At 39.4% G+C, this 25,462-nt stretch overlaps 2 protein-coding genes across 6 annotated transcripts in view; one reads left to right on the top strand and one right to left on the bottom strand.

Moving 5' to 3' along the window:
• LOC108546366 (transmembrane protein 114) overlaps window positions 1-21,251 on the top strand; it is a 28,264-nt gene extending 7,013 nt beyond the window's left edge. For all 5 annotated transcript variants that reach the window (XM_017898426.1, XM_017898422.1, XM_017898434.1 and 2 more), the window contains exons 2-6: window positions 9,739-10,620; window positions 11,851-12,094; window positions 16,448-16,522; window positions 16,817-16,954; window positions 18,346-21,251. In XM_017898426.1, the coding sequence (XP_017753915.1) occupies window positions 10,588-10,620; window positions 11,851-12,094; window positions 16,448-16,522; window positions 16,817-16,954; window positions 18,346-18,596 (741 nt within the window). In that variant the 5' untranslated portion in view covers window positions 9,739-10,587 and the 3' untranslated portion in view covers window positions 18,597-21,251. The remainder of the gene's footprint in view (window positions 1-9,738; window positions 10,621-11,850; window positions 12,095-16,447; window positions 16,523-16,816; window positions 16,955-18,345) is intronic.
• A 3,887-nt stretch (window positions 21,252-25,138) lies between these two features.
• The window catches only part of Stg-1 (stargazin related protein STG-1), a 52,116-nt gene continuing 51,792 nt past the window's right edge, over window positions 25,139-25,462 (bottom strand). Inside the window, exon 9 of the mRNA XM_017898255.1 lies at window positions 25,139-25,206. The gene's annotated coding sequence lies outside the window, so the exon portion shown is untranslated. The remainder of the gene's footprint in view (window positions 25,207-25,462) is intronic.

The raw sequence follows: 25,462 nt of genomic DNA, 5'->3' as shown, positions 1-25,462 counted from the left end.
GAGTTTAATCACCAAAAAACGTGCCGCGTGCCACGCAATTGTCGTAGGTCGTCGAGAAATTATTTAAAAATACAACTACCACAGGGACCTATTTCTGGCGAAGACTGGCCGGCCGATCGCTCGAGTTCGAGGCTCATCGTCTCGGGTTAGGCCGAGTTTACGCACGCGATCTGCACTGACACGTGTCGACGTTCTACTCGGTGTCAATCGCCTATTAACGCTACCCTGTCTTCTCAATTTACCAGGAAGCTACGTGGATCGATTTGTCAGATACGTGAGAGATACCTGTCACGAGCAATTGATCGATTCGTTTCAGGAGTTTTATTTCAAACGCGGTTGGAGTTCTTACACCCTATCGTCAGCCAGTTGCTCTTGTTTATCCGTGAAATTAATCCGAATTCGTTGCGAGCAATTCTAATAAACGCGTTCGATAATTCCTGGCAAGTCTCCAGTCAAGATTTCGTATCTCGCGTTAGCAATTAGCCAACGTCCTCTTTGACTCGTCACATCTCGTATTAGTTAATGCTCTGGAGATTTCATCGCTGGTTAATCACCCCTTGACACGTGATAGCGTCCTACCGCGAATTTTCATAATTCACCGTGCTCCGATGTCTTTTAAACTTAACACGATGCATCGATAAGTGGTTCGCACCCTAGACGAGGGATAAATATCGATCGAGCAGCTGGCAATAATTACGAAACTCGAGTTTATAATTACGACGTAGAAAGTTTCGAAGACCAGAGTGATATCTTTGACGCGGGATTATTATTCCTGTTGCTAATTTTACATCCGCCAACAATCAGACCTCGAACCTCGTACGTTACCCTATTTATTTTCCTGCAAAGTATATCGAGTTGACTAAAACGATGTTATAACGTGGATAGCGACTTTGCTGTCGAACCAGCTACCTCGTGTAAAGCGATATACCAGAGCAAAGTTATATTCGTCCTGCTTCTAAAAACTTTTCCAACTCGAGCAAAAGTTTCGCCGCCTCGTATGCACGCTTTTCCTGCCGGCCAATTTTTAACACCCAGTCGTCTCGGAGGAAGAAATCATCATCCTCGAATATTTATTATCCTCGTTTACAGTGTTCCTTCCGAGACACCCCGCCTGACCGCGCAAATCGATCGATCCGCGCTAAATACGATCTATTTAACTACTCAGCTACGAGACACCCGAGCTCGCTAAAAGCCAAACAGGATTTCCGCTGCCTTTTGTTCCCTTCGTCATCCAGCCCCGAATCCGACACCCGATCGGGTGGCTGATTCATTTAGAACCGGATTAGTGCACGAACGGTCCGTGACTAGTCCGCCTGTCTGACCGCTGCTGACTTTTCTACTACGACGAATCCGGAATGTAGGCCAATAATAAATCGGCGCTCGGGAAGGATCGACGCTAGGCAATGTGCATTTAACCGGCAACAATGACGTTCTTGTCAGTCAGTCATTATTTTCGTCAATGCGAATCCGCCGACGAGCAAACAAACTCTCAGATTTTCGGCTCCGATTCTATTCCAAGACGACGCCCGTGTATTTCCGCTTGTCTTCGAGCGTTCGGAGCGAGAATAGCATCGACGGGAATTTAGGAACGCTGTAACTTCGTGTTTCGCGGTTATATTCGACGGTAGGTCCCATAAACTCCTCTGCCATCCACGACGATCAATCATCCGCACGGAGCGAGAGAGACGCACAGACAGCGACGAGATTGGAGGGAGAAAGACGGAAGCGTCGCGATGACGATAAATCGATCGACATTTCGTTTCGAACGTCGTTGTTTCGCTGTTCATCTGGCCATTTTTTCCTTGCCCCTTGGGGAGGGAAATGGCACAGTGTCGTGGCTGCTTCTCGTTGCAATTTTTCTCCGGTACCCCATTTTTCGAAATTTTTCTTCTTCCATCCGCGTCGATCCCGAGGTACAGGAATAATTTACCGCTTTGTGTAGCACGTCTCGTGTCTCCTCGAGAGATGAAAGGACGTAGGGTACGTAGGATATTGTTCGTCTTAAGGAATTTGGCTAACAAGTTGATTATGACAGTCGCTGCGCGAGGCACAATGACATTAAGAGGCTCGTTTCGGACTGGATCTCGCAGCAACTACAATAGACCCTGAATGTGGGCCAAATATTTTTTCCCCGTCTGTTCTTAGTGCCATTGTTGTGCAAATTTTATTGTTCTCGGCGCTCTGGGCACCACCGGCCCCGACAAAAGTGGGCTTCCATCGCTTCCTTTATTTTTACGACACTGCCGGCCAGCTCGAATGCACGTTGTAAAACACGTTTACACGTGTTTATGTAAATACGCGATTTACATATCGGACTGTGAAAGATTCGCGAACGAAACCCGATACGTCCGAGTGGAATTGCGACATTCCCGGCAGGCTGTCAGTGGCATCTTTATTGCACGGTTCCAGCGGCTTCCGGCCGATGAGATAACGAGCCCGGAAGAATCGAATTTTCCAATTTCTTCGCTCGATAAGTGAAATCGCGGTGGGAGTCTTGGGTCGATTTCAATTTCATCCGATGGAATCTTAAAATAGACAGTCGGCCGAAACAAATGGCGGAAAATCGCGTTGAAAGGAATCCTCGTCGCTCGTGCTCCGCTGTCCGATATTTCGATTAGGCGAGTTGTAAATTCTCCATCTTCGAGGGCGTGTAATAGGGGACGTCATCTGGGGAAATATTTGGACTATAATTGTCGCGAGACATGGAGAAATATTGTTCCACGTTGTAACGATGGACTTCGAAGTCCACTCTAGGTACTCCGAGGCATCCGAGTGTCAATGCTTCAGCCACTTCTGGGGACTTTCGTTATATTCACTCGATATTCCCTAGCTCTCAGAACCGTGCCTAGCAACGGATCGGGCGCCCCGTTTTTCCAGGGAAATTTTCAATTTGCGAGAGAATAAGTCACGTAGAGTGGAAAGGAACGAATGGAGTACCGTGAACGAAGGACGAGAGTGGTTCTCCTTTCAACCGAAGATAGTCTATCGAAACTAGGAGATACGTGTTAATCGGTGCATCGTTGGAAAAACGCGGATTGAAAGAGGAGGACAAAGAAGCACAATGGAGGATAGGAATTAATTGCTGAACCAGTTTTCCTTTCCATTGATTACGTTTCGATAACGTTTTAACCACGTTTGGACGAAGCTTGCGTATTTTTGTGGAGCTTTCTTTAGAACTCGCTGCGAGAGGAATGCGGTTAAAAATTGTAGAAGATAACAGCAACGACGGTGAAGTCTAGCAACCGTGAGCGAAACGGCCTTCGTGCTCGCGGGACTGTTATTCTGCGCTAAAGTATACATTTATCGTAGCGATCGTCGCGTGATATTATCGAAAATCGATCAGCGTGTATTTGCTAAACCGCGAGAAGAAAGGACGCTTTGTTATAGTCGGTACGAGGCCTGATTAAGAAAGCTGTGTGCCGACGAACAGCATCCCGCTGGCTCGTCGATGAACAGGTGATCCGTATACCTCGGTTCATGGAGAAGCGGATAAAGGGCAGAGTGGGCGGCCTGGCGTGGAAAAAAAGGCGGCAATACTCGAAAATAGCCACTGTGGGTGTCGTGTCTACGGTCTGACAGATCGGTGCACGTTGGCTTTGTCAGCATTTATAACTGCGTGCGCAGTACGCGCAGCTGCAGCCGCGGTTAAATAAACCGCGTGCGGCGTCCTGATCAGCGCTTGTAAACGAATAAAACAATAGCGAGTGCATTGACGTCATTGTGCAATGAAAAACGACGAGCATCGATAACGTCGAACTGCTTGACTTTTATGTATCGTTAACACTTTCGGATGAAATAGCTCACGCACGTGCAGCCTGTGATCTTAGCCCGGACTCTGTCAATACCGACTAGGCTTTCGAGCTCCGTGTCCCTCTCGTCAGACTTTCGGACACGATAGCAATCGCGTCGAAAGTTTCCTCCACGACCAGTCTACCGACTTTGAGTTTCCATGAAACCGCTTTCCGTTTGTCCGCTCGTTTTCCGATTTAACGACAGGCCTATTTCGGAATTCCTGGCTAGGACAATGACAGCGGTTAGCGACGACGTTGATGCCTCTATCGTAACTGTCCTACTCCGAAAGAGTTCGTATCGTGAACTAGTCGTTGTTGAAAGCTACTCGAGCTTCGCGATTCAGCGATATATCGCTCCAGTGGATCAAAGATCTAAATCAGCCACTCGTTCTCTAACTAAAAATTTCACGAGCAACTTGGACGGGAGACAGTACCGCTCGCAGGTGTGCATTGCTTGACTATCGTGGAACTAGGACAAGCTGCATAATAAAGGCGAGAATAGGAAAGACATTCACGTGCTCTACTTTATCCATGGTGTTCTGTAAATAAACAATGCGGCTGCCTCGCTCCGATCTGGCTCGCAAAAGTTTGAATCGCTAATTCCAATATTCTTCATTGTTTCCCGGTCTATTATGTGCACGTGAACGCGGCCGTAACGCGGGCACTTACCGTTCGATCGTTTATTTCCAGTAATACTCGAGATGTTTCGAATATTACACTCGGGATACTCTCTGCCGATTCAATCCTCAAGGGACCCCGAGCAGTCCGAAAATTATGCAATCGGTCTATTTATAGTTGTTGCATCGGCGACAAATTTTGACGATTAATGCCAACACTGACGGTCTCGCTGTTAATTTCTCTTCGACGTTCACTGTGAATTTTCGTGACAATTCTTTCATCGAACTCGATCGAAATCGTTTGCTTTGGAACACCATGCTCGTTTCGTATATATCCTCGAACGCATCCGCGACAAATTTTCACGATTAATGCAAATATTGACAGTTCCGCTGTCAATTACTCTTCGACGATCACTGTGCATTCTGATAAAAGTAATTTCAGTGAACTTAATCGAAATCGTTTGCTTTGGAACACTGTGCTCGTCTCGTACATATCCTCGAGTGGCACCGGATCGAAAGCATCCGCGTCAGATTTTGACAATTAATGCCAACACTGACGGTCTCGTTGTCAATTTCTCTTCGACGTTCACTGTGCATTCTGATGAAAATAGTTTCAGTGAACTTGATCGAAATCGTTCGCATTGGAACACCCTGTTCTTCTCGTATGTATCCTCAAACGCATCGGCGACAGATTTTGACAATTAATGCCAACACTGACAGTCTCGTTGTCAATTTTTCTTCGACGTTCACTGTGCATTCTCGTGCAATTTCTTTCATCGAACTTGTTCGAAATCTTTTGCATCGAAACACCCTGCTCGTCTGGTATATATCCTCGAACGATGTCGGATCGATCCGTGACAAATTTTGACAATTAATGCCAACACTGGCGTTCTCGCTGTCAATTTCTCTTCGACGTTCACTGTGCATTCTCACGAAAATAATTTCAGCGAACTTGATTGAAATTGTACGCATTGGAACCCGCTATTCCGTCTCGTATATATCCTCGAACGGCATCGGATCGAACGCATCCGCGGCTTGACTCAACATTGTCGTATTTTTAGGCTATCAGCTTTTCCCGGTCAGTCGAACCGCGGTCTTTTACTCGGTTGTAAAATTAATCAGCTAAACAGAGGTTCTAATTTCGTAGCCAAAACCAGCTCTCGTTTCACGAGTGAAAGCTACGCAGCCGGACGGAAATAAGGTTAATTCGTTTTAAAATCGCTCGGAGGTGGAGAGAATGAAATTATTAGCAACGTTCGCCGCGACGGTGCTCTTTCATGTCAGAGCGAAAGACCACGTTCATTAATGCTCCGTGAAAGGGGAGAAAAAGGGAACGTGTTTCGCGAAAAACTAGGCCAAATGCCGGTAATTCCTCCGTCCGATGGAACTTTCTATGTCTTCGATATACCCCCCCTGTACGCTTCTCCGCAATTGCTTTATTAATTTCGTTATTTCCGATTTTCACGAAACACCTGCCGGCTTTGAACGCGCAAAGACATCTTTTAACCGCGTCAAAATTTTACTCTACGCCCAGATACCATTATCACGTACGGCTCTTTGTCCTCCTCGGCGCCATTTTAATCGGGTTAGTGGAAAACACCGTTCACGAACGAAACTTGGCAATCGTGGAGGGAAAAATTCGAGTTTTCCCATTTACCAGCACGCTTTGGGTAAAATGTTAAATATAGCTAGTGGGGGAACATCGATGAAACGGTTCGTTCGAGAAATGGAATACGTATTGCATCACCGGTATGATCGCGCTCTTTGTGACGTATTTGTATATAGTAATTCGTGTACACAGGTTGATCGTGAGGATCGTTTTTCACGTTCGCGAAGTCTCGTAAATTCGCGCCTGCATCTGGGCTATGATAAACACGTCCATCGGCAAACTCGGGGGCTTTAAGATACTTTCGGTGATCGTTCCTCCGCTGCTAGTTTCATTCACGTCATATTTCGATCGCCTCGTAGCTAATAAATGCCGTTAAATCTGAAACACGAGCTGACATTTGCATCTTTCGACGATATAATAATTTATCGGCGAAACCTGTTCGAGCAACTACTCGAAGGTTGATTAACCTTTTCAGCGGACTCTGCAGTTGCCTCTTCCACCCCTATCGTCTCGCGTTATTTTTATCTCGATATCGGTTGCGATAAAATTACGCGGTTTCTTACGAGCAACATTTTTCCGCAATTTTAAACGATATTCGATCCCCGCGAAACGAGGGGTTTTTCTGCCAGCTTTATTCCGTCGGGGGTTTCGCGTATGAGAAATTGCTCCAGCGTATTTTCCATGTTGATTTAATTTCATCCCTTTGTGCACTCGTAAGAGAGGTATTCCTTCGTCGTACCATTTTTCATCGAAACGCAATTTGTCTCAGTGAAATAGGCGTATACCGTGTCAGACGAGTCGGGGCAGCGGGACCACAAATTTCATTAAAATTGCAATCGATGGCGAAATAAAAATGTCCCTCGCGTGTAATTAAAAAATATCTCGCCAAGCGAATACAAATTTCTGCGAGCATTCGAAATTCGATATATAATACGTTTTCAACCCCTCCAAACGAATTTCGCATTACAGATTTCGCATTTTTATTAAATTAATATATGGTAAATGGGGTTTGGAGTAAACAGCGACGCAAAGTAGCATCTTTTTTAACAGAAATATTAGCACGCTTCGCTCGTGTGTATTATTTGCACAACGTTTCATTTATGTAACGATTATCAATATTTATTTACCTGAAAGCCAACATGAGTCAGCGCACAACGACGAGCGCAGATACGATGTGTTAAATTCGCGATGCGTCTCTTTTGTCTATTTTTGTTTCAAATATATCGAACACTCTATACATACACGTAAACACGCAGGATACGTTAAACGTTTATTAACCGAATTTAAATATGTACCCCGCTCGCGCTTCGTAAGCCGTGCCAAAATTGCTACGAGTTAATTGTTTGGAAAACTATAATCAGCACATTGTCCGACCATGATGCAGGCGTCGAATCGAAATATTGCGAAACAGATTGGAGTAAATGTTCGATCCACAATGAGACGTCTGTCAGTGGATGTTGTCTTGCCAAATTTATGCCCCGTTTCTGGTCGACGTCTAAACGTTTCGACCCGAAGTTTCCCAACGGTCTATTTTCTCTGTGTGCACGATCCACGTCTCACGAATACGCAGCGATTAACCGGGAAAATATAAAAAGAAACGCGTAAATCTTCTACTTTATAATCTCCAACTTTTATTCACGAGATCTAGCCCCGCGGCTCCTCTATTTTCGTTCTAAATCGAACCCTTTCGTCGATACACACGCGTCATTCGCATATTCGAGGAATCGACGGTGTGTCTTTCCTGCTCGAATATCTCCTCGGGACGATTATGTCAATGTCATCGGTATCGATGTCAATCGTTAAGCAATCATGTCCCGTTTCCACGTCACGCTTTAATTAAGTATCGGTTCTCGCGTGTATCGACATGCCCATCTGCACGTTTACGAGCTACGAGCTGTCAAAGCTTATCGTTTAGTTCATTTACCCGGAGGCAACTGAACAGAGGCTGAAGGAAAGTTGCCTCGAGTCGTTATCCTTTGATACAGCCAGTCGTCATGGTTCCAGAGTTTTCCTTTCTGCTCTCGGCCTTTTATTTTTCCCTCTGCAAACAGTCTCCGTCCCGAGAGTCCTCAGCCTCGTGCCGTTCGCTCTTTCTTCGTAACGCGATAATATGATTCACGAGTTGCACGATTACACTTGAAGATCAATAGCTTCTCGCGGTGCTCTGCGATATCGCTGAAATTATTCCGATGCAAGTGGATGAAGAGATGACACGGGCACGTCGCGTATCGCTGTCAATCACGCTCTCGGGTCTAGAGCTCGGTCCCCTGCGTTATGATTAATGCCAGGGTTGCTAACTGCTCGGATATTTTACGTTCAATTACAACTGCGAGAGGTGCGAAGCGATCGATCAGATGGAAGAAATCGCTTTGTCAGGACAGGGTATCAAAGTGAATCCGTTGTCAAACGAATGAATCCAGCTCCGATTGCGCGAGTCACTTAGAACGATTGTCCTCCTCTTTCACCTTATTTTCCCTTCGAATTATTCTTAATCCCGTGATCCAGTGGTACATGACAGGGAAATTCTACGCTTGGCATGGTGCATTATTTAATTTGGCTTCTACGAGGCGACGTTGATGCGCCGTAGCCTTGTAGTAAAGCCGAATGGAATGAAATTATGACACGTTTCGGCAGAAGGTTTCACTCTTGCCAAATTATTTCAGGCACATACTTACGCCCGTGTATATCTCTCTCGTCGTGTTTCTTCTTTGTCGCCTTCAAAATAAGACACTCCCGGCTCCTTCGCTTCTTGCCTGTCTACTCGTCTTTGTCCGCTTAGAGGATGCTTGATTCATGTAGCCATTGTGCTCGGCTAGAGACCGGCTTCGAGAAACCGAGAATGTTTCGAGTTTCCACCATTCGAAACCTTACACCTCGCTCGGGACTCCAAATTCTCGAGATTCTCGAAATTTTGCCAAGAAAAAATATGTCATCGTTCTTCCAATCATCTTTCGAGCTTTGCTCTTCGAAGCAAAATACTCTTCCCATAAATAAAGATCGTCGTTTCGGGTTCCGGAAATATTGCAACTTTTCAAATTCAAATTTTTAAAAATTTTAAACTCATTTTCCTAATTATCCTTAATACTTTGACTGTCACGCACTTTTATATTACTCTTAGGCGGTCACGATAAAATTTCCATTATTCTTACGATATAATGAATTATCAAATAATATGGCAAAAGAAGATGGTGGAAATTATTAATATTTTCTATGTAAAATAAATATAAATTAAAAAAATTAATATCGACGGACACTGGTGACCCACATGGTTCCACTGAAGAGACAAGCGCGTGTCACTGATGACCATCATAGCTGTCAATGTGTTAATATTAAATTTCCCATTTACATTTGTTTTCGTTTTGCGATACTGTCACGCGATGCATGCTGTACAAGCGATGCTTAACAAATTTGAAATTCCTTTTTCCCAATCTGCATTTAATTCGCGGATGTGTTCTAACAAACAGTGATAAACAAGTAATATTATGCTATGTCTAGTTCGATCGATTCGCAGTTGCTAATCACTCAGTACGCAGATTAATGACACGCTAATCGCGACAAAGGGAGCCAAGAGCCACGCGGTTAGTCGGAATTCATGCCAAACGTTTATCGCTTACTCGAAAAGATACATACGCGTTTGGTGTTATCTGGCAAAGCACCGAAATTTACTTTCTTGTACTCGTTGTTTTTCGATTTGTCACGAATTCGTGTATTTGTCTTGCAGGTGTTGCCAAGGAGCGTTTGGAAAATCGGCGAACTAGCGGAGAAGGGAACAAAGGATAATCCCGTGGAGGAAAGTTCGTGGAAGAACACAGAGAATCGTAGACAATCGTAATCGTGGAACTATAGCACGGAAGAAAGGAAATGGAAGCCACCGAGTGGAATATTACCGAAAAGAATGTAAAGAACGATCGAAACGGATGTCTGAGAGAAATAACGAAGATGTTTGAGCATTAAAGAGGAGGAAAGCAGAGAAGTGGAAAGCTTTGGAGAATTTTCTATTTGCTTCTGAAGCACGTAGAAAGCAAACGCATATTTTTCCATTAAAACGTTTCCCCAACATTTCCACGTGAACTGCGTTAATGAGGTTTTAATGAAAAGAAAGAATCGCCATGGGTTCGCAAATGAAATCGTAATTCTAAAAAAGCGTAAATCCTGGACCAACGGGAGCAATCACGTGCGCGAGTATAGGAGAGCTTGATACAAATGTCGGAGTGAATTCGAACGAATTTTCGACGATTCCGAATTATCGTGAACGAGAACAGGCTAGCTCGTTAGCGATTAGAATTACTTGGAAAGCTTTAAATTGAATCCGGCGCTGGCTTCACGCTGGTCTATGACAATCTTGGAATCGCGATTGATTCGATCGTTCGGAGTTGGCGAGTCCATGATCGGAAATTCATGTTCCATCAAAGTTCTTCGTCACGATAAGGAATGCAGCTTTGTGAAACACGGCGAGTGCAGCATGGTGTCGCGCTAATTTCACGGGGTGATTAAGTCGAGCCACAAAGGAAAAGTGGAATCGCTGGCATCTGCCGCATAGCAATTCCTGGTATTCGAAGGATCGAACAAAATGGCGAGCCGCATGAAAGCGTTATACAATCAGGTACAGCATCCTACGTTTCCGTTTTCCCGTCCGATCTCTTCTTTTCCACTTGAAATTCTACACCCCTGTCGAGCTTTTTATCCATTGCATGCGCGATGAAATTTTAACGAAGCAGTTCACGGAAATTCCGCCGCGATTCTCGCAGGATTTTCGTTTCCTCCAAACGAAACGTCGTAATATTAAATTTCATTCGTTAATACGCTCGTTGCTGCTGACGCATATGGTTCGTCGGCTTAATTATCTAAATAATTCCGTTAACGCAGCTGTTGCGCTCTTCTTTGTGTTCGAGGGCTTTATAAGACTTAAAAGGGGAGGAAGAATAGCGAGCATTGCATCGCGGCAAACTTTGTTAATTAACTTTCATAATACCCGATTAAAAATGTGAAATTAAGCTCTAACAGGAGGATAGCTCCACTCGAACCTTGTTCTGGTACCAAATATTAGTTGGTGTTCAAATAGATAAATTGGAGAGATATATGAGTATATTAAATATTTACGACGGATGGGGTACGTCTGTACCCCTCTAGGTATTACAAAGGTTAACTGTTTGTGGCACAAGATAATAAAATGGAGATACTAAAATAATAATATAGACCCATTTTGCGAATTATTGCGGATTATCGACACGAATGGTCATAAAAATTCCCTTTTAACTCTTTACAGCACGGGATTTCAGAAAATACAATAGACCCATGTTGCACTGGAATTTTATTGCTTTTTAAATAAAACAATGGTATATTTTTACCAATAAAGGAATCATATAGTGTAAAAACATAAAGAACTCATAATAATTTAATTGAATTATTACAAACTGCTTTGCGTAAATAAGACGATGTATAAACCTATGCACATGCAGCTATTGAAATAATTCGAGGTGGGATTAGAAATGTCCTACTATGCATTACGGTGCATCAAAACATTTAATCCCACCATGTCACAAAGAGTTAAAACGAAGACCTGACTGACGGAAATTCAACGAATGCGTTAATACTGAACCTAAACCAGGGCTCAAACGATCCTTCTTATATTTTGAATTAAAAATTTCTCATTCCACTTTATCTCCTTTTAATATGAGTATAATTAATTTTACAATATCTCTTGTCTTCCACTTTTTCAAGTTTTTCTTATTTTATTTCTTCATCTGCCGGTCATTTGTTCAGCTGTAGTAGATTTAGTATTAAAAATAACCTTGAATGGAGTCTACAAATATTTCACGCGTGTGTTGCACAGGTTATCTTCGAAAGGCGAATTTTGCTTGGTTGCACTGTCTTGGTGGGCCTGTCAGTGTGCATATGGTTGGTTGCCATTGGAACCGATCATTGGTTCACGGTCGAATCACCGGATAAAGAAGGTTTACCCCTCGGAGGGCTGTCTAAGGGTAAAAGATTAATCTACAGGCATAGTGGTCTCTGGAAAGGCTGTGTCGAAGGGCTGGCTCCAAACTCCGAAAATTCCACGGAGATGATCCCCTTCAGTAAGTGTGCTTAATTTTTGAAATAAGAGAAAGTCCATGCGAAAATTCATATTTTCATATTTTTCTCGCCGCCGAAACGTTGAAATTTGAACGATGCATGCCTTTATCACCGTGTTATCTTCGCGTGGTATCGGGAAGATCGGTCCCTGGAGAGACGTAAAAACGTCGATGGAACGAAATGGGATATCGATATTTTTATTAGAGTGAGGGGAACCGCTAGAGGATCCGCGAGACAATTAATTTACATGTACGAAGTTTAACCCATTCACTCCTGCAGACGTTGTATGACGTCAACATGGCTGCTGGACTGCGGATGTGATACAACGTCCATGGATTTCAAAACTGTTGGAGCTCAGAAAATTTCCTCTGAACGCAATCCAACTGTTCTGACATGTCCTGCTATTTATTAGGATAAGGGAGAAATTATTCAATTTAATTTGTTAAATTAATTCAGGACAGGCTTTTGCTACTCTTTTCATAATTCAGGTGTTGGATGACGAACGATTCGTTCACCCTTAGTCACTAGAAGGGCTTAGCTAATAAATGCAGACCCAGGGTCCAGAAACAACTGACTCATTCCTACTTTCACTAAGGGCCAATGGTCATCCTTGTGAGTTTGTTGTATAACAATCTTATATTTATTATAAAATTATAAATTTACACAAATTTATTATATCATAATTGTTCACTCTCACGCTTCTTATAACAAACTGAAATTCCTTATAACAAATTGACTCTGATCCATAGCAACTGTATAACACCACGCATTCTAGATCTTCCACTTGCACTTCACACTAATAAAACCAAATCCACAATCTTCACCCCACCAAAAACTAACAATATATAAGCACCTACATAATTTGCGAAATCCCAGCATTTCCTCTCCGTCGACTTGTATTTTTCCAACGTAGCCTTGTTGCTAGAACCCGTATTGTATGTTGAAATCCGAGTTCCAACACAGGAGTGAAAAGGTTAAATCTTCCTATAATATACAAAATTCAAAAACCGACATCGAGGGTAAATGAAATGAAAATCGAAGGCACTCTAGCAAATCTGTTTAAAGGTTAATTTTGATCAGTCGTGGCTGATAAAAATCAGTGAACCCACTGCAGCCAAGTATTTGCTTTGTAGTTGGCTCGACTACTGCCATGCCTCCCCAATAATTAAACGGACTACGCGTGATTTAGGATCAAGCAAGCTCGTGACAGAGACAACGTTGCACCCCGTTTGAAACGTGCTTTGGAATATTTTACATCTTCATCGAGTTAATGATTTAGAGCGGCACAGGGGACGTCGGCTGTCGGTGTGTCAGTGGCGTTGTTTCAAGAAAGGCGGGTTCGATAACCGATATTGATAACGGGATGCACGGGCGAACAGCGAATCATTGTTTTCGCGTGCTTTAAATAGAGATAACGGAATAAAATTGCATCGGGTATTGCGTCAGGTAAACGAACCTCTTGCAACGCGGATAGTGCGTGTCCAACGAAGTGTACGTAACGTTTGCGTACGTTGTTTCAGCGTTGAACGATTAGGGTAGCCCTCTTTCGCGTTCAGTTTCCATCATTTACACCAGGCTAAACCAATACGCACACCGCGCTGCCCGGCAGACTTTGATTTATTACACTTCTGCTTAAAGAAGGCGGATATTCATCCACTATGTCATCGAGAGATTTACCACGCCTCGATAAACCAGACGCGATTATAAACCTCTCTTGGTACTTAATTTATACGTTTACTTATGCCTCGCATGCACTAGCCTGGTGAACTTTAAACAAAAATTTACAATTACGGTTTTCGTTCTTCTTTTGCGTCCCTTACGTTATTGGGAATGTTGTTTGCCTGTCTTTTCAACATTTCTCGCTCTTCCTTTCAATCTTCTTCGCAGGATTATTTATTTATTTTTCCATCGTTCTACGTCTCGATGGAAAATAATTATTACTGGAACAATTACGGTAATTATGGAGCTGAATAGAATTGTTATTTTAATAGTAATATCATTTGCACGGGTACTTGAGATTTTATTATAGTTTCCTTTTGTCACGAAATTGTCACGATCGCGATTCCTAAAGAAGAAAAGTAAAATAATTTCCCGATTTTCACATTAATAAAAATATTATTTGCACTTGTACTGGAAATTTTACTATAGTTTTCTTTTTGTCACGAAATTATTACCGTCGCGATTCCCAAAGAAGAGAAGTACAATAATTTCCTGATTTTCACGTTAATGAAAATATCATTTGCAGTTGTATTTGAAATTTTACTATAATTTTCTTTTGTCACGAAATTGTCACGAAATTTTCACGATCGCGATTCCCAAAGAAGAGAAGTACAATAATTTCCCGATTTTCAGGTTAATAAAAATATTATTTGCATTTATACTTGAGATTTTATTATAATTTCCTTTCGTCACGAAATTGTCACGAAATTTTCACGATCGCGATTCCCAAAGAAAAGAAGTACAATAATTTCTCGATTTTCACGTTAATGAAAATATCATTTGCAGTTGTATTTGAAATTTTACTATAATTTTCTTTTGTCACGAAATTGTCATGAAATTTTCACGATCGCGATTCCCAAAGAAGAGAAGTACAATAATTTCTCGATTTTCAGGTTAATAAAAATATTATTTGCACTTATACTTGAGATTTTATTATAATTTCCTTTCGTCACGAAATTTTTACGAAATTGTCACGATCGCGATTCCCAAAGAAAAGAAGTACAATAATTTCCCGATTTTCACGTTAATAAAAATATTATTTCCACTTATATTTGAAATTTTATTTTATTTTTATTTCGTCATGGAATTGTCACGATCGCGATTCCCAAAGAAGAGAAGTACAATAATTTCCAGATTTTCACGATAATAAAAATATTATTTGCCCTTATACTTGAGATTTTATTATAATTTTCTTTCGTCACGAAATTGTCACGATCGCAATTCCCAAAGATGAGAAGTACAATAATTTCCCGAATTTCACGTTAATAAAAATATTATTTCCACTTATATTTGAAATTTTATTTTATTTTTATTTCGTCATGGAATTGTCACGATCGCGATTCCCAAAGAAGAGAAGTACAATAATTTCCAGATTTTCACGATAATAAAAATATTATTTGCCCTTATACTTGAGATTTTATTATAATTTTCTTTCGTCACGAAATTGTCACGATCGCAATTCCCAAAGATGAGAAGTACAATAATTTCCCGAATTTCACGTTAATAAAAATATTATTTCCACTTATATTTGAAATTTTATTTTATTTTTATTTCGTCATGGAATTGTCACGATCGCGATTCCCAAAGAAGAGAAGTACAATAATTTCCAGATTTTCACGATAATAAAAATATTATTTGCCCTTATACTTGAGATTTTATTATAATTTTCTTTCGTCACGAAATTGTCACGATCGCAATTCCCAAAGATGAGAAGTACAATAATTTCCCGAATTTCACCATATTAAAAATATTATTTACACGTGTACGTGATATTTCCGTCACTCTGCCCGTACGACAATTCACATAGTATTCCTTCTTCCATCTTTTTACAAAGCAATTATAGATCCAGAGCAGCTATAGCAATCGGAGTTGCAAAAGACAGAGGAATAACGCTGCAACTAACACAGCCAGTTTCTGCTCTTTGTAGTTAATCATGGCTGTGTCAGAATCCGCGTGTGTAGCCCTACACTCACTTGTCATACGTCACGTCCACTGTTCCACACGTGTGCTTCATCATGCATACGTCAGAGCCACTAAATTAGACAACTGTAATATCATCGCGAATTGTCGGGGAACCAATCACTTCCCTCGTTACTTCATTTTTAACCGTTTTCGAGGCTTCGTACTCTCGCCACCGTGCACCAAACGATAGGGTTTAATATTTTTAGATGACACGTGTCCTAACTCTTATCTCGTCGGGTAAACTCCGGCTCGAATCACCAAATTTCCTGCAAATTTCCAATTATCCCCGACGAACGGGACAACGAACCTCGTCCAGCGAGCCGATAAATTTTCCCGGCATGATCGAAGGATTAAATATCACGCGGTATAAATATTGATCACGGTCTTATTGTCTCTCCAGCTCCGTTTAAAGGCTGCGCGTAAAAATAACTTACCATGACGCGAGACACGAATGAGGCGTTCCAGGCAAAGAGAGATAACCAGGATGAGAAAATAGTAAATGGAGGCTGCGAGAAGAAATGAAGATGGATAGGATGATCGCGTTAAACCGGGGATTTAACCTGCACCGATTCATGAATCACACTCGCGAACAACGGCCATGGTCTTCATTAATCAGGCGACTATTTAATTCCTAATCCGATGTACCACACGTTTTCTCTCTTTTCTTCTTTCAGACGAGTGCACGAAGCAGGATATGTTCCCGAGCGACAAGCAGTTCAAGTTGAATCCAGGATTGAACACCGTAGTCAGTAAGTGACGCCAAATTACCAGCCAACTGTCTTCCCTCGTTTTCGTACCATTTTTCCCGCCAATCTTTCTCGTTTTTCGAAATTCTTGCCCGCGGAATCATTGCCTTAAAATACGTTTGCCCAAAATACACAGGAGACGTTTGTTTAGAAAATGCCTTACCTCGGAGAGTCACGTGCATGAGAGCGTTATCGCTTGAGCGTATTGGAAAGATAAGCAAAATTGATTACGGAATGAGGAAATTTGCGAGGGCACCGTGGCTTTCTCAACGATCATCTCGAATTTATCAATTGCAGATTATTCGAGGACGCAGGTATCGTTCGCGTTAATCAGCCTGTTTGTGATGGTAATGGGCTTTTTCTTCTCCATCTACACGTTCCGCAATCCACGATACATGTTCAAGCGACTGGCCGGTGGAATACATTTCATTAGCGGTAATTAATTGCGATATGGATGCCTGATTAATGCAGCTTTGCTCAGTTCTACCTGTCGCTTCTTCAATTCCGTTTAACCTACATTTCGCATGCGCCTGTACGAAGATTAACACTCTCGTCTTTCAGTCCTCGAACACGTGTTCTTTGCTGATAAAGATTATCCAACGAACTGTGTTCGAAAGAACCGTATAATTTAATTTTCTACGTAACGTGGTCAATTAGTATACATTAACTTAATTTCGCAATGATTATGTCTTATTTTATAGTACGATTATGTATGCTTGATTTTTGTAAGTATAATAACCTTTTATAATATCATTTGTATTTGTGTTCCTTGCTGATAAAGGTTATCCAACGAACTGTGTTCGAAAGAACTGTATAATTTAATTTTCTAGGTAACGTGGGCAATCAATGTTGCATTAACTTAATTTCGTAATTGTAATATAAATTCCTTGATTATGTCTTGTTTCATAGAACGATTTTATATGCTTGATTTTTGTAAGTATAATAACCCTTTATAATATCATTTGTATTTGTGTTCCTTGCTGATAAAGGTTATCCAACGAACTGTGTTCGAAAGAACTGTATAATTTAATTTTCTACGTAACGCGGACAATCATTGTTGCATTAACTTAATTTCGTAATAGTAACATAAATTCCTTGACTGTGTCTTGTTTCATAGAATGGTTATATATGCTTGATGTTTGTAAGTATAATAGCATTTTATAATATTATTTTTATTTGTATTCTATGCTGATAAGGATTATCCAACGAACTGTGTTCGAAAGAACTGTATAATTTAATTTTCTACGTAACGTGGACAATTAGTATACATTAACTTAATTTCGTAATAGTAACATAAATTCCTTGACTGTGTCTTGTTTCATAGAATGGTTATATATGCTTGATTTTTGTAAGTATAATAGCATTTTATAATATTATTTTTATTTGTATTCTATGCTGATAAGGATTATCCAACGAACTGTGTTCGAAAGAACCGTATAATTTAATTTTCTACGTAACGTGGACAATCAGTATGCATTAACATAATTTCGTAATTGTAATATGAATTCCTTGATTATGTCTTATTTTATAGAATAGTTATATATGCTTGATTTTTGTAAGTATAATAACCCTTTATGATATTATTTAAAATAATATTTATAATAATATTTATAATAACCTTTTATATTTATATTATAATAAGTCCATTAATTCTTTGCGAGTATTTCCTCTGCCATTTTTCTTTCCAGATATTCTTTATTATTTTAGGAGTTTTATTCCGAATGCATATTGTTATTCTCGTCTTTAAAATATGTTTCCACAGTTTGTATCGAAAGTTACATATTTGGTATAACGTTCACGAGCCATTGTTCGCTTTCACGTTACAGGCGCATGCAACATGGTGGTGATACAAGTGCTCTTGTCCTCGATCGAGTTCGAGAGAGAACACTTCCATTCAACGTTCCCGAGGCATGGGATCCTGAGGTACGATTTTTCTTTGATCCTGGCCTGGATCGTGTTCCTCTGCAACCTGCTCGCAGGCTGTGCCTTCATGCTGTTCTCCAGGAAGCGGAAGAGGGACAAGGCACCTACGGAAGAGATCGCGATGGCCGACGAGCCGACAATTATCGGTCGTTGATTGGCTTGATCGTCACTTCTTAATTGATCGAACGATGCGTGCGTTGTTAGAGACTGTCGCCTGTGCGAGAGGAAATATGTGATCCGTGAAAATGAATTTGACGAAGGTAAAAGACGCGAACGTACTGCGCATCGTAGGCGAAGAAACGCGCGAAGACAATCGTTCGAACGATTGTCGGGAATAGCAAGTATTTCGAGAATTGTCGACCAAGTGAATCGAGAAGTTCGATATCGGTGCGTTTGCACGGTGGTTTCGATTTTATTTACCTTTCATTGGCCGGAGGGCGATTAACCGTGTTTCCTTCGCGTTCGATTCGGTTCGTCATTGGTTATTTATTAAAAGACAGAACGCAAATGCACCTCGATATCGAATCCTCCGGCTCTCCCATGTGGTTCGAGCAATCGATGTAATCGAAAGGCTGCCCCGTGTTGAACATTTCGGAAAAACAGGATAGAAGATAAATTAATCGACAGATGATATTTTTGTATTACCTTGGAATATCGAAATCTAGGATATCGTTAATGACCGGGACCATCGAACATAAAATTTGCATCTCTCGTGGAATTTCTGCCAAAATGAAGTAATCGATTTAACGTAGACAAAATTCTAGAGGAACAAATATTCGCGAAATACGGTATTAATACTAGTACTGATTATAGCACGGTATTAGTATTAGTATTAGTACTCGTTGGAGATCTAAGCTTCTAATTCTGCCATCAGAATTGTGCTCGAATATCTGACAACCGAATATTTCTGACCACAAGGAATAGACTATCACGTGCAACAGATCCCGATGTAATCACGTTTATTTTTCTACGCGAATCTCTATATTTTTCTACCTCCTTCGAATAATCTACTAGTAAATTAAAACAGAAAAAGAAGGAAAAAGAAAGAATATAAACAAAAAGTGTCTTAAAAAGGAAAACGTCACGAATCATTGTCAAAATAATTTGCAATAAATAATACACTCTTAAAAGTGACAATATCTCTGTGTAAATAAATATTTAGAACGTCAAAGTCGTTTCTAAACGAGAAGATAGAATTCTAGGAGTAGGGATTTCGAAGCAATTAGTACCTATACACGTTTACCGTGCAATATATCAAGTTCAGAAACTATTTTGGGATAACCTTATAGCACAAGTGGAAACCTGCTGCGCTAATTAAACTAAGAAAACAATGTTCAACCCTGGAAATTCACGAACCAGCAATTTTGGGGGAGTTAGGAGGAATTATCGTGGATTAGGTTTCTCGACAGAGTGAAGTTATTGTCAGTAGCGCTGATTGAAATGGATTCAATTAGCGACCCATTGCTAACACGTGCGATATGTAATTCTGCAAATTTTCACATTTCACGGAACAAAGAATATCGCTTAACGTTGACAAGATCCATAATTTCGTAACGCCTTTATGAAAATAATTTCTGTAACAAATTAACTTGGAAAAATCTACGTTTAAGTTGTCCAACGAAGTTCATTATCTCGTACGCGTGTAAAGGAATTAAAATTTGTAAGAGACTTATGGATCTCGGCAAGGTACGAGTGATCTTCAGTTGAACTTACGATTCTAGTCATCAATGATGCTACACCGTTCGTACAACCGTTCGAATGGAATTATTTTCACGAAAAATGTGTTTAATATCCAGTTCGACGTGACTTCAAGCGATTATTAATTAAGTCTACGATGCTAGTCGATAAAGATGCAACGTTCAATTGTACAACTTTATGTTAAGATTACTATAATCCTCGTCAAGGGCACGTTAATCAAAGTTCAAAGACACGACCATTCTGCGTGTAAACTTTTATAGAAAATAGCTCGTCTTTATAAGTAAATACTATCACGTCCAATCTTAGCCAGCTCTCTAAGTAAACTCTGAGAATGATGCGAGTGTACCATCGCGAAAATGTTAATTGCTTCCTTTATCTATCGATTGAAATACTCGTGCTTTAAACGTAATTTGAATTTCAATTTTCTCGAAGTAAGCGATATACGGTAAATAAATAATAAAATCTTGCACCATTCTCGTTCTCAAGCGTTTTAATGTAGGAAGTTTCAGCAATTTCCTGGTATCGCGAAAATCACTATTTCTGAAACGATGATTTATGTCGTAAAATCACGCTATACAGGAGAACTCGCGAGTGAATGCTACTCGAACGAGCTTTTTACATCGTCCCTTCTACGTGAAAAGCAAACATGTGCCATCGATATCATTTATCTTCTTATCTACGATGCATCGCACTTTGTGGTTGTTTGAGTTTCGAGTTTGTTATCCTTCGTATCAAAGATTACGTGAAATCAATTTTCGCTAATCAAAGTTACTCTGATTATGGCAAATATTACCAGCGATAGCTTCTTGTTCTGTAATTTGTCATAATATATGAACGTTAATTAAATGCAAATTAATTAACGCAGAGAGGACCTCGAGGTAAAAGAGGATTCATAGGTTGCTTATGTTATTTTGCGAAAGTATTACTGGAATCTGATCATCGTTCTTGTGATCTTTGAAGAACAGATGGATCATTGCACCGATTAGCGAATATTGATCACAGAATGAACTGCACAAAAGTGTCTGATTGAAAGTTCCTTCGCCTTTTGCTTGTTCAGTATAAGCAGCTGCCCACGCGTTCTGATAAAAGACATCTACTTTATACACGTGTACATGACCATGAAAATAAATGTAATTGCTCTTTTCCACGATCGAAATAAAGGGTATTCACAAGTACCAATAAAATGTTCATGATTCCAAACAAAATACACGCCGACATTATTTTACCGTGAAAATATGTTAATCTGTATTTATTAGACTGCAAGATAGAAAACTGAGTTTCATCAAATTTCTGAAAATTATGGTCCTTTTGTATATTCAACACTTACTCATTTTTATTGCAATGTTCATTACGAATAATTCATATTGAATGTCAATATTATACTCCAACTTCCATCTAGAAAATTTTGCGCAGCTATTAAATGTTATAAATATTTCACTGAAAATTGTTAATAATTTAACAGTTAAATGTATATCAATAGTATGTTACGTGTAATAATACTGACCCTTGCCTGAAAAAGGCATTATGAGAATTTTAACATAGCTGTACGTCGAAAATTAATAATTAGATGTAACACGTTTAATTTGCGAAATGTATATAAATGTATGGAAACTTAAATTTATTCTGAGCGTACAAAAGTTAATAAAAAGTATGCTAATATAATGGAAAAATCATTTATTGTGGTAACAGCAGCATTTGTAATTTGCCGCGCTATGCTACGGGAGTGGGGAGTGTTATATATATATGTAAGGTAGACAGGGGCGACGCCAGAGGTCACTCATAACATAGACGCTATACCAGGTACGTCAAAAATTTTACTTGCGGTGTTTAACATGTAAATACGGTAGATAGGGGTTATTATTTAATCGTTGTGACTAATTATTTAAATTATATATATATTTCTTTTCTTGCAAAATTAAAAATTTTAACAATAGACGGCGCCACTTATTTTTTGAAGATTATATTATAGTTATTATTTCCGGTAATAGGGAGCGCATGTAAGCTGCCGCCATTTGCTTCAAATAACGAGGTGTTCAAACGTAGTTCCATTTTAATATTTGAGTTTTTGTGCGTAGTTTAATTAAATAGGGAAGTGAAAGTGCAAATTATCGGTATTCGAGTCTGTGTAAACTAATTTTATTGCTTCTGCGTTTTCTATGAAGTCGAAGAACTTGCAGTTTGCAGCATGAGCGTCATATATGAACGTAAGTTTTTCTATTCCTTTCTAAAGCATTTCGTAGAAAAAATTGCAATGCATTTAGAGCTACAATAAATGTTTTTTTGCGATGTCAAATTTAAATTTTGATGAAGGCAACTATTTACTTGCATTCTATTGCATATACTATTGTGCATAAGAAATCAAGTAAGATTGGCTTAAAAGACATATTGTACACTTATTAATTTAAGTGTATTTTATGGGATAGGCATCTTATTAAATATTTGAATATGTAATTTGGAGAAACTTTATTGTACAAATTGTAAAGTTTAGACAAGCTTATCACCATCGAATACATAAACAATAAATTTCTATTACATGCTTGTGAACATGGATTATTTTATAAACAATAGCAACATTTTAAGAAACATTTTTTCTTCTTGTTTCAATGGCAAATGTTACATTTAATACATTAATCAGGTTTTCTTTCATTTTGTCAGACGATAATTGTCCATTTAGCTTATTTCAATTAAAGACTACCAAGAAGTCTTTGAGTCTCATATTTATTAATTTGACTCTGAGCATTACAAATGTACAATATAAAATGAATTTTTCTTATCAATGCATTTAATATTATATACTGCGTTGTAATTAAATCTATTTACAAGTAGTTTTTATAGGTTTGAAACAAACATCAAGGTCTTTGCATCACAATAATACCAATATACGTTCCAGTCACATAAAAATTGAGGAACATATTATTTTATGATTAAAGGTGTTTTATTTGTTTTGTTTGTGTCGTGTTAATTCAATGTTTTGTCTCTTGTATTAAATTAATTAGTTTCTGGATATATTATATATTTGTACTTTCCTTTAAGTATCTTTGCTGAAGTATTATTCGTGTAAATACGAATTGAATGTGCATGTTGAATATAAATTGAATGCGTGCAGTATATTTTTATTTCACTTTTATGCACATATGTAGTCTATGAAATATGAATTTTTATGTGACTGAGAAGCTGTATAAAAATCACTTATAAATGGAGAAAACAAGTTCATAAATGATAAAGGACAACTGTTATTAGAAAAGTTATTTATCAAAGTTTGTGGCAGTACTGAATACGACGAAGATGAAGATTAAAGTGATAAGTTTTTTCTTGTTAAAGAAATGCGAATAAAAGTTACGCAGTTCAAGATTTATACAGATAGTTTTATCAATTTTTTAATTAAACTTTTTATTTATTTTTTAATTGACTAACTATTAATCAATGATCATAATAACTTTCCTCTTCGTTTAATCAATAAGTCAGCATATAAATTCTGGTGGAAAATTGACTACTGTATAAAAAACTTATCAACTATTTAATTGTGTTAAAAATTCTCAGATATATTAATGATGTAACAATATCATATGTTCTGTACAGTATATTTCTTTCAATTAGTTCAGTTTATGAACAAGTTTGTGATACAGTTAACGACTCACTGTTCAATTTTTGAAATTCTTGATTGCAATTCCTTGTTTTTCATCTTTCTTTTCCTTCATGGATGTACGCTATTGGGTTCAGGAAATCTTGTTCCATTATTTTCAATACTAATCCATCAATATCTTCATTGGCATTGCAGTCTTTGACAGAGATTTACTGTGATTTTAATTTTAATACTATGAAGACCTTCTTCTATGATCTAAAATTATTTCAATCGCATTAAAGGTTGTTTAAGATATACCCAACTAACGCTAAATACAAATATTCAAAAAATTCATGTAGTATAGAAAAGGAGTCAGAGGATGATTTAAATTCCAATCCCTCTTAGTCTCCATAGTATTAAAAATACAATCTTGCACGTCAAGTAGCGTAAATAGACTAATACTTATGCAGCTATAGATTAATCGATTCGCAGTTTCGATTATTTTCAATTATGGCAGATGTACGTTACAGTCTTTTAAAAAATACATCTTTTTCCTCTAAAATCCTTTTCCCTAAGCCTTCCCCGTAAACACTTTATCAGAGAAACAAATACAAATGATCCTAATAACTAGAGAATTACTATCTCGTTAACAATCAGGATATCAACCGATGAAATTTTCTTTCCCATACTTTTTAGTACTCCACTTCTAGATTTTTCTGTATAACATTCTCCTGCTAAAACTGGACACGTAAACGTATCAGCACCAACGATTCCCATATACAAATTCAACGCTCGTTAAAGTAATTATCGTTAAGCTCTTTCTTCTAACCTGCGATTTTCTTTCTCTTTCTTTCAACGATGATGGGTCAGTTCGTTTTAACAAAGCTACCATATACTTTTCGCACGCGAGTGATGATGAACGATCGAGGCTGGCAGTCGATTAGCTGATTAAAGTCATTAGAATGGAAGTCGGTGAAGTCCGCTCGACTTCTTCTCTTCAACCTTGGTTCGTGCTTCATCTTCGTCGAGTCACCGGTTATCGCCTTTCGATCTTCCTTGATGGAAAAGTGGAGAAATGAAAAGCGGAGTAAAGAAATGAAAAGAGATACACGATAAAACGAACTGTGAAATCGAACGTGTTAATCGATACTGCTCCACTTCATCGTTATTCATGAATCATGCAATTCGTTCTCTGCTTCTCCCCCCGGTCACTTCTTCCCCCTTCCACGATCACGGGAGACGGAATTTCATCCCTTAAGACAAAAGTTCTGCGAGTTATTGAAACCGAAATTCGATAACCCATCGATCGACTCCCGTTGCCACCGTGTCTGCATCCGTGTGCTTCCCGGCGAAGTCTCGACGATGAAAGCTTCCCGATCTCGGTTGCAAGGTACCTCATTAAAAAGCGTGTCGATTTGTTTAATCGCCGGCTATGTCGTGGTCCTCCTCGGTTTCCGCTTCGTCCTCTTCGTCGCTTTCAACGCTTTGCACCAGCCTCGCGTATCTGCGTGGGAAATCACAAACCGTTCGTTTGATACCATGACTCGATCACTTTCATCCGCGACGTGTTCGCGATTTCACATCCAATGCTTTTTGTCTCCTACCTTTCAGCTCAAACTTTCTACTCCGAGCTCTAACGTTTCTTTATTCGAGCACGTCTGAAGCTATTCCATATTTTACATACATTCGTGGTTGCACGTGGATGACAGGAAGGCAGTTACACGAGCAAGATCAGAGAACATGGACATACTCGATTCTCG

Source organism: Eufriesea mexicana, unplaced genomic scaffold (assembly GCF_001483705.2).
Source record: "Eufriesea mexicana isolate 0111107269 unplaced genomic scaffold, ASM148370v2 scaffold4744748174, whole genome shotgun sequence".
Classification (NCBI taxonomy): domain Eukaryota; kingdom Metazoa; phylum Arthropoda; class Insecta; order Hymenoptera; family Apidae; genus Eufriesea; species Eufriesea mexicana.
This window is presented reverse-complemented; position numbering and strand designations above follow the sequence as displayed.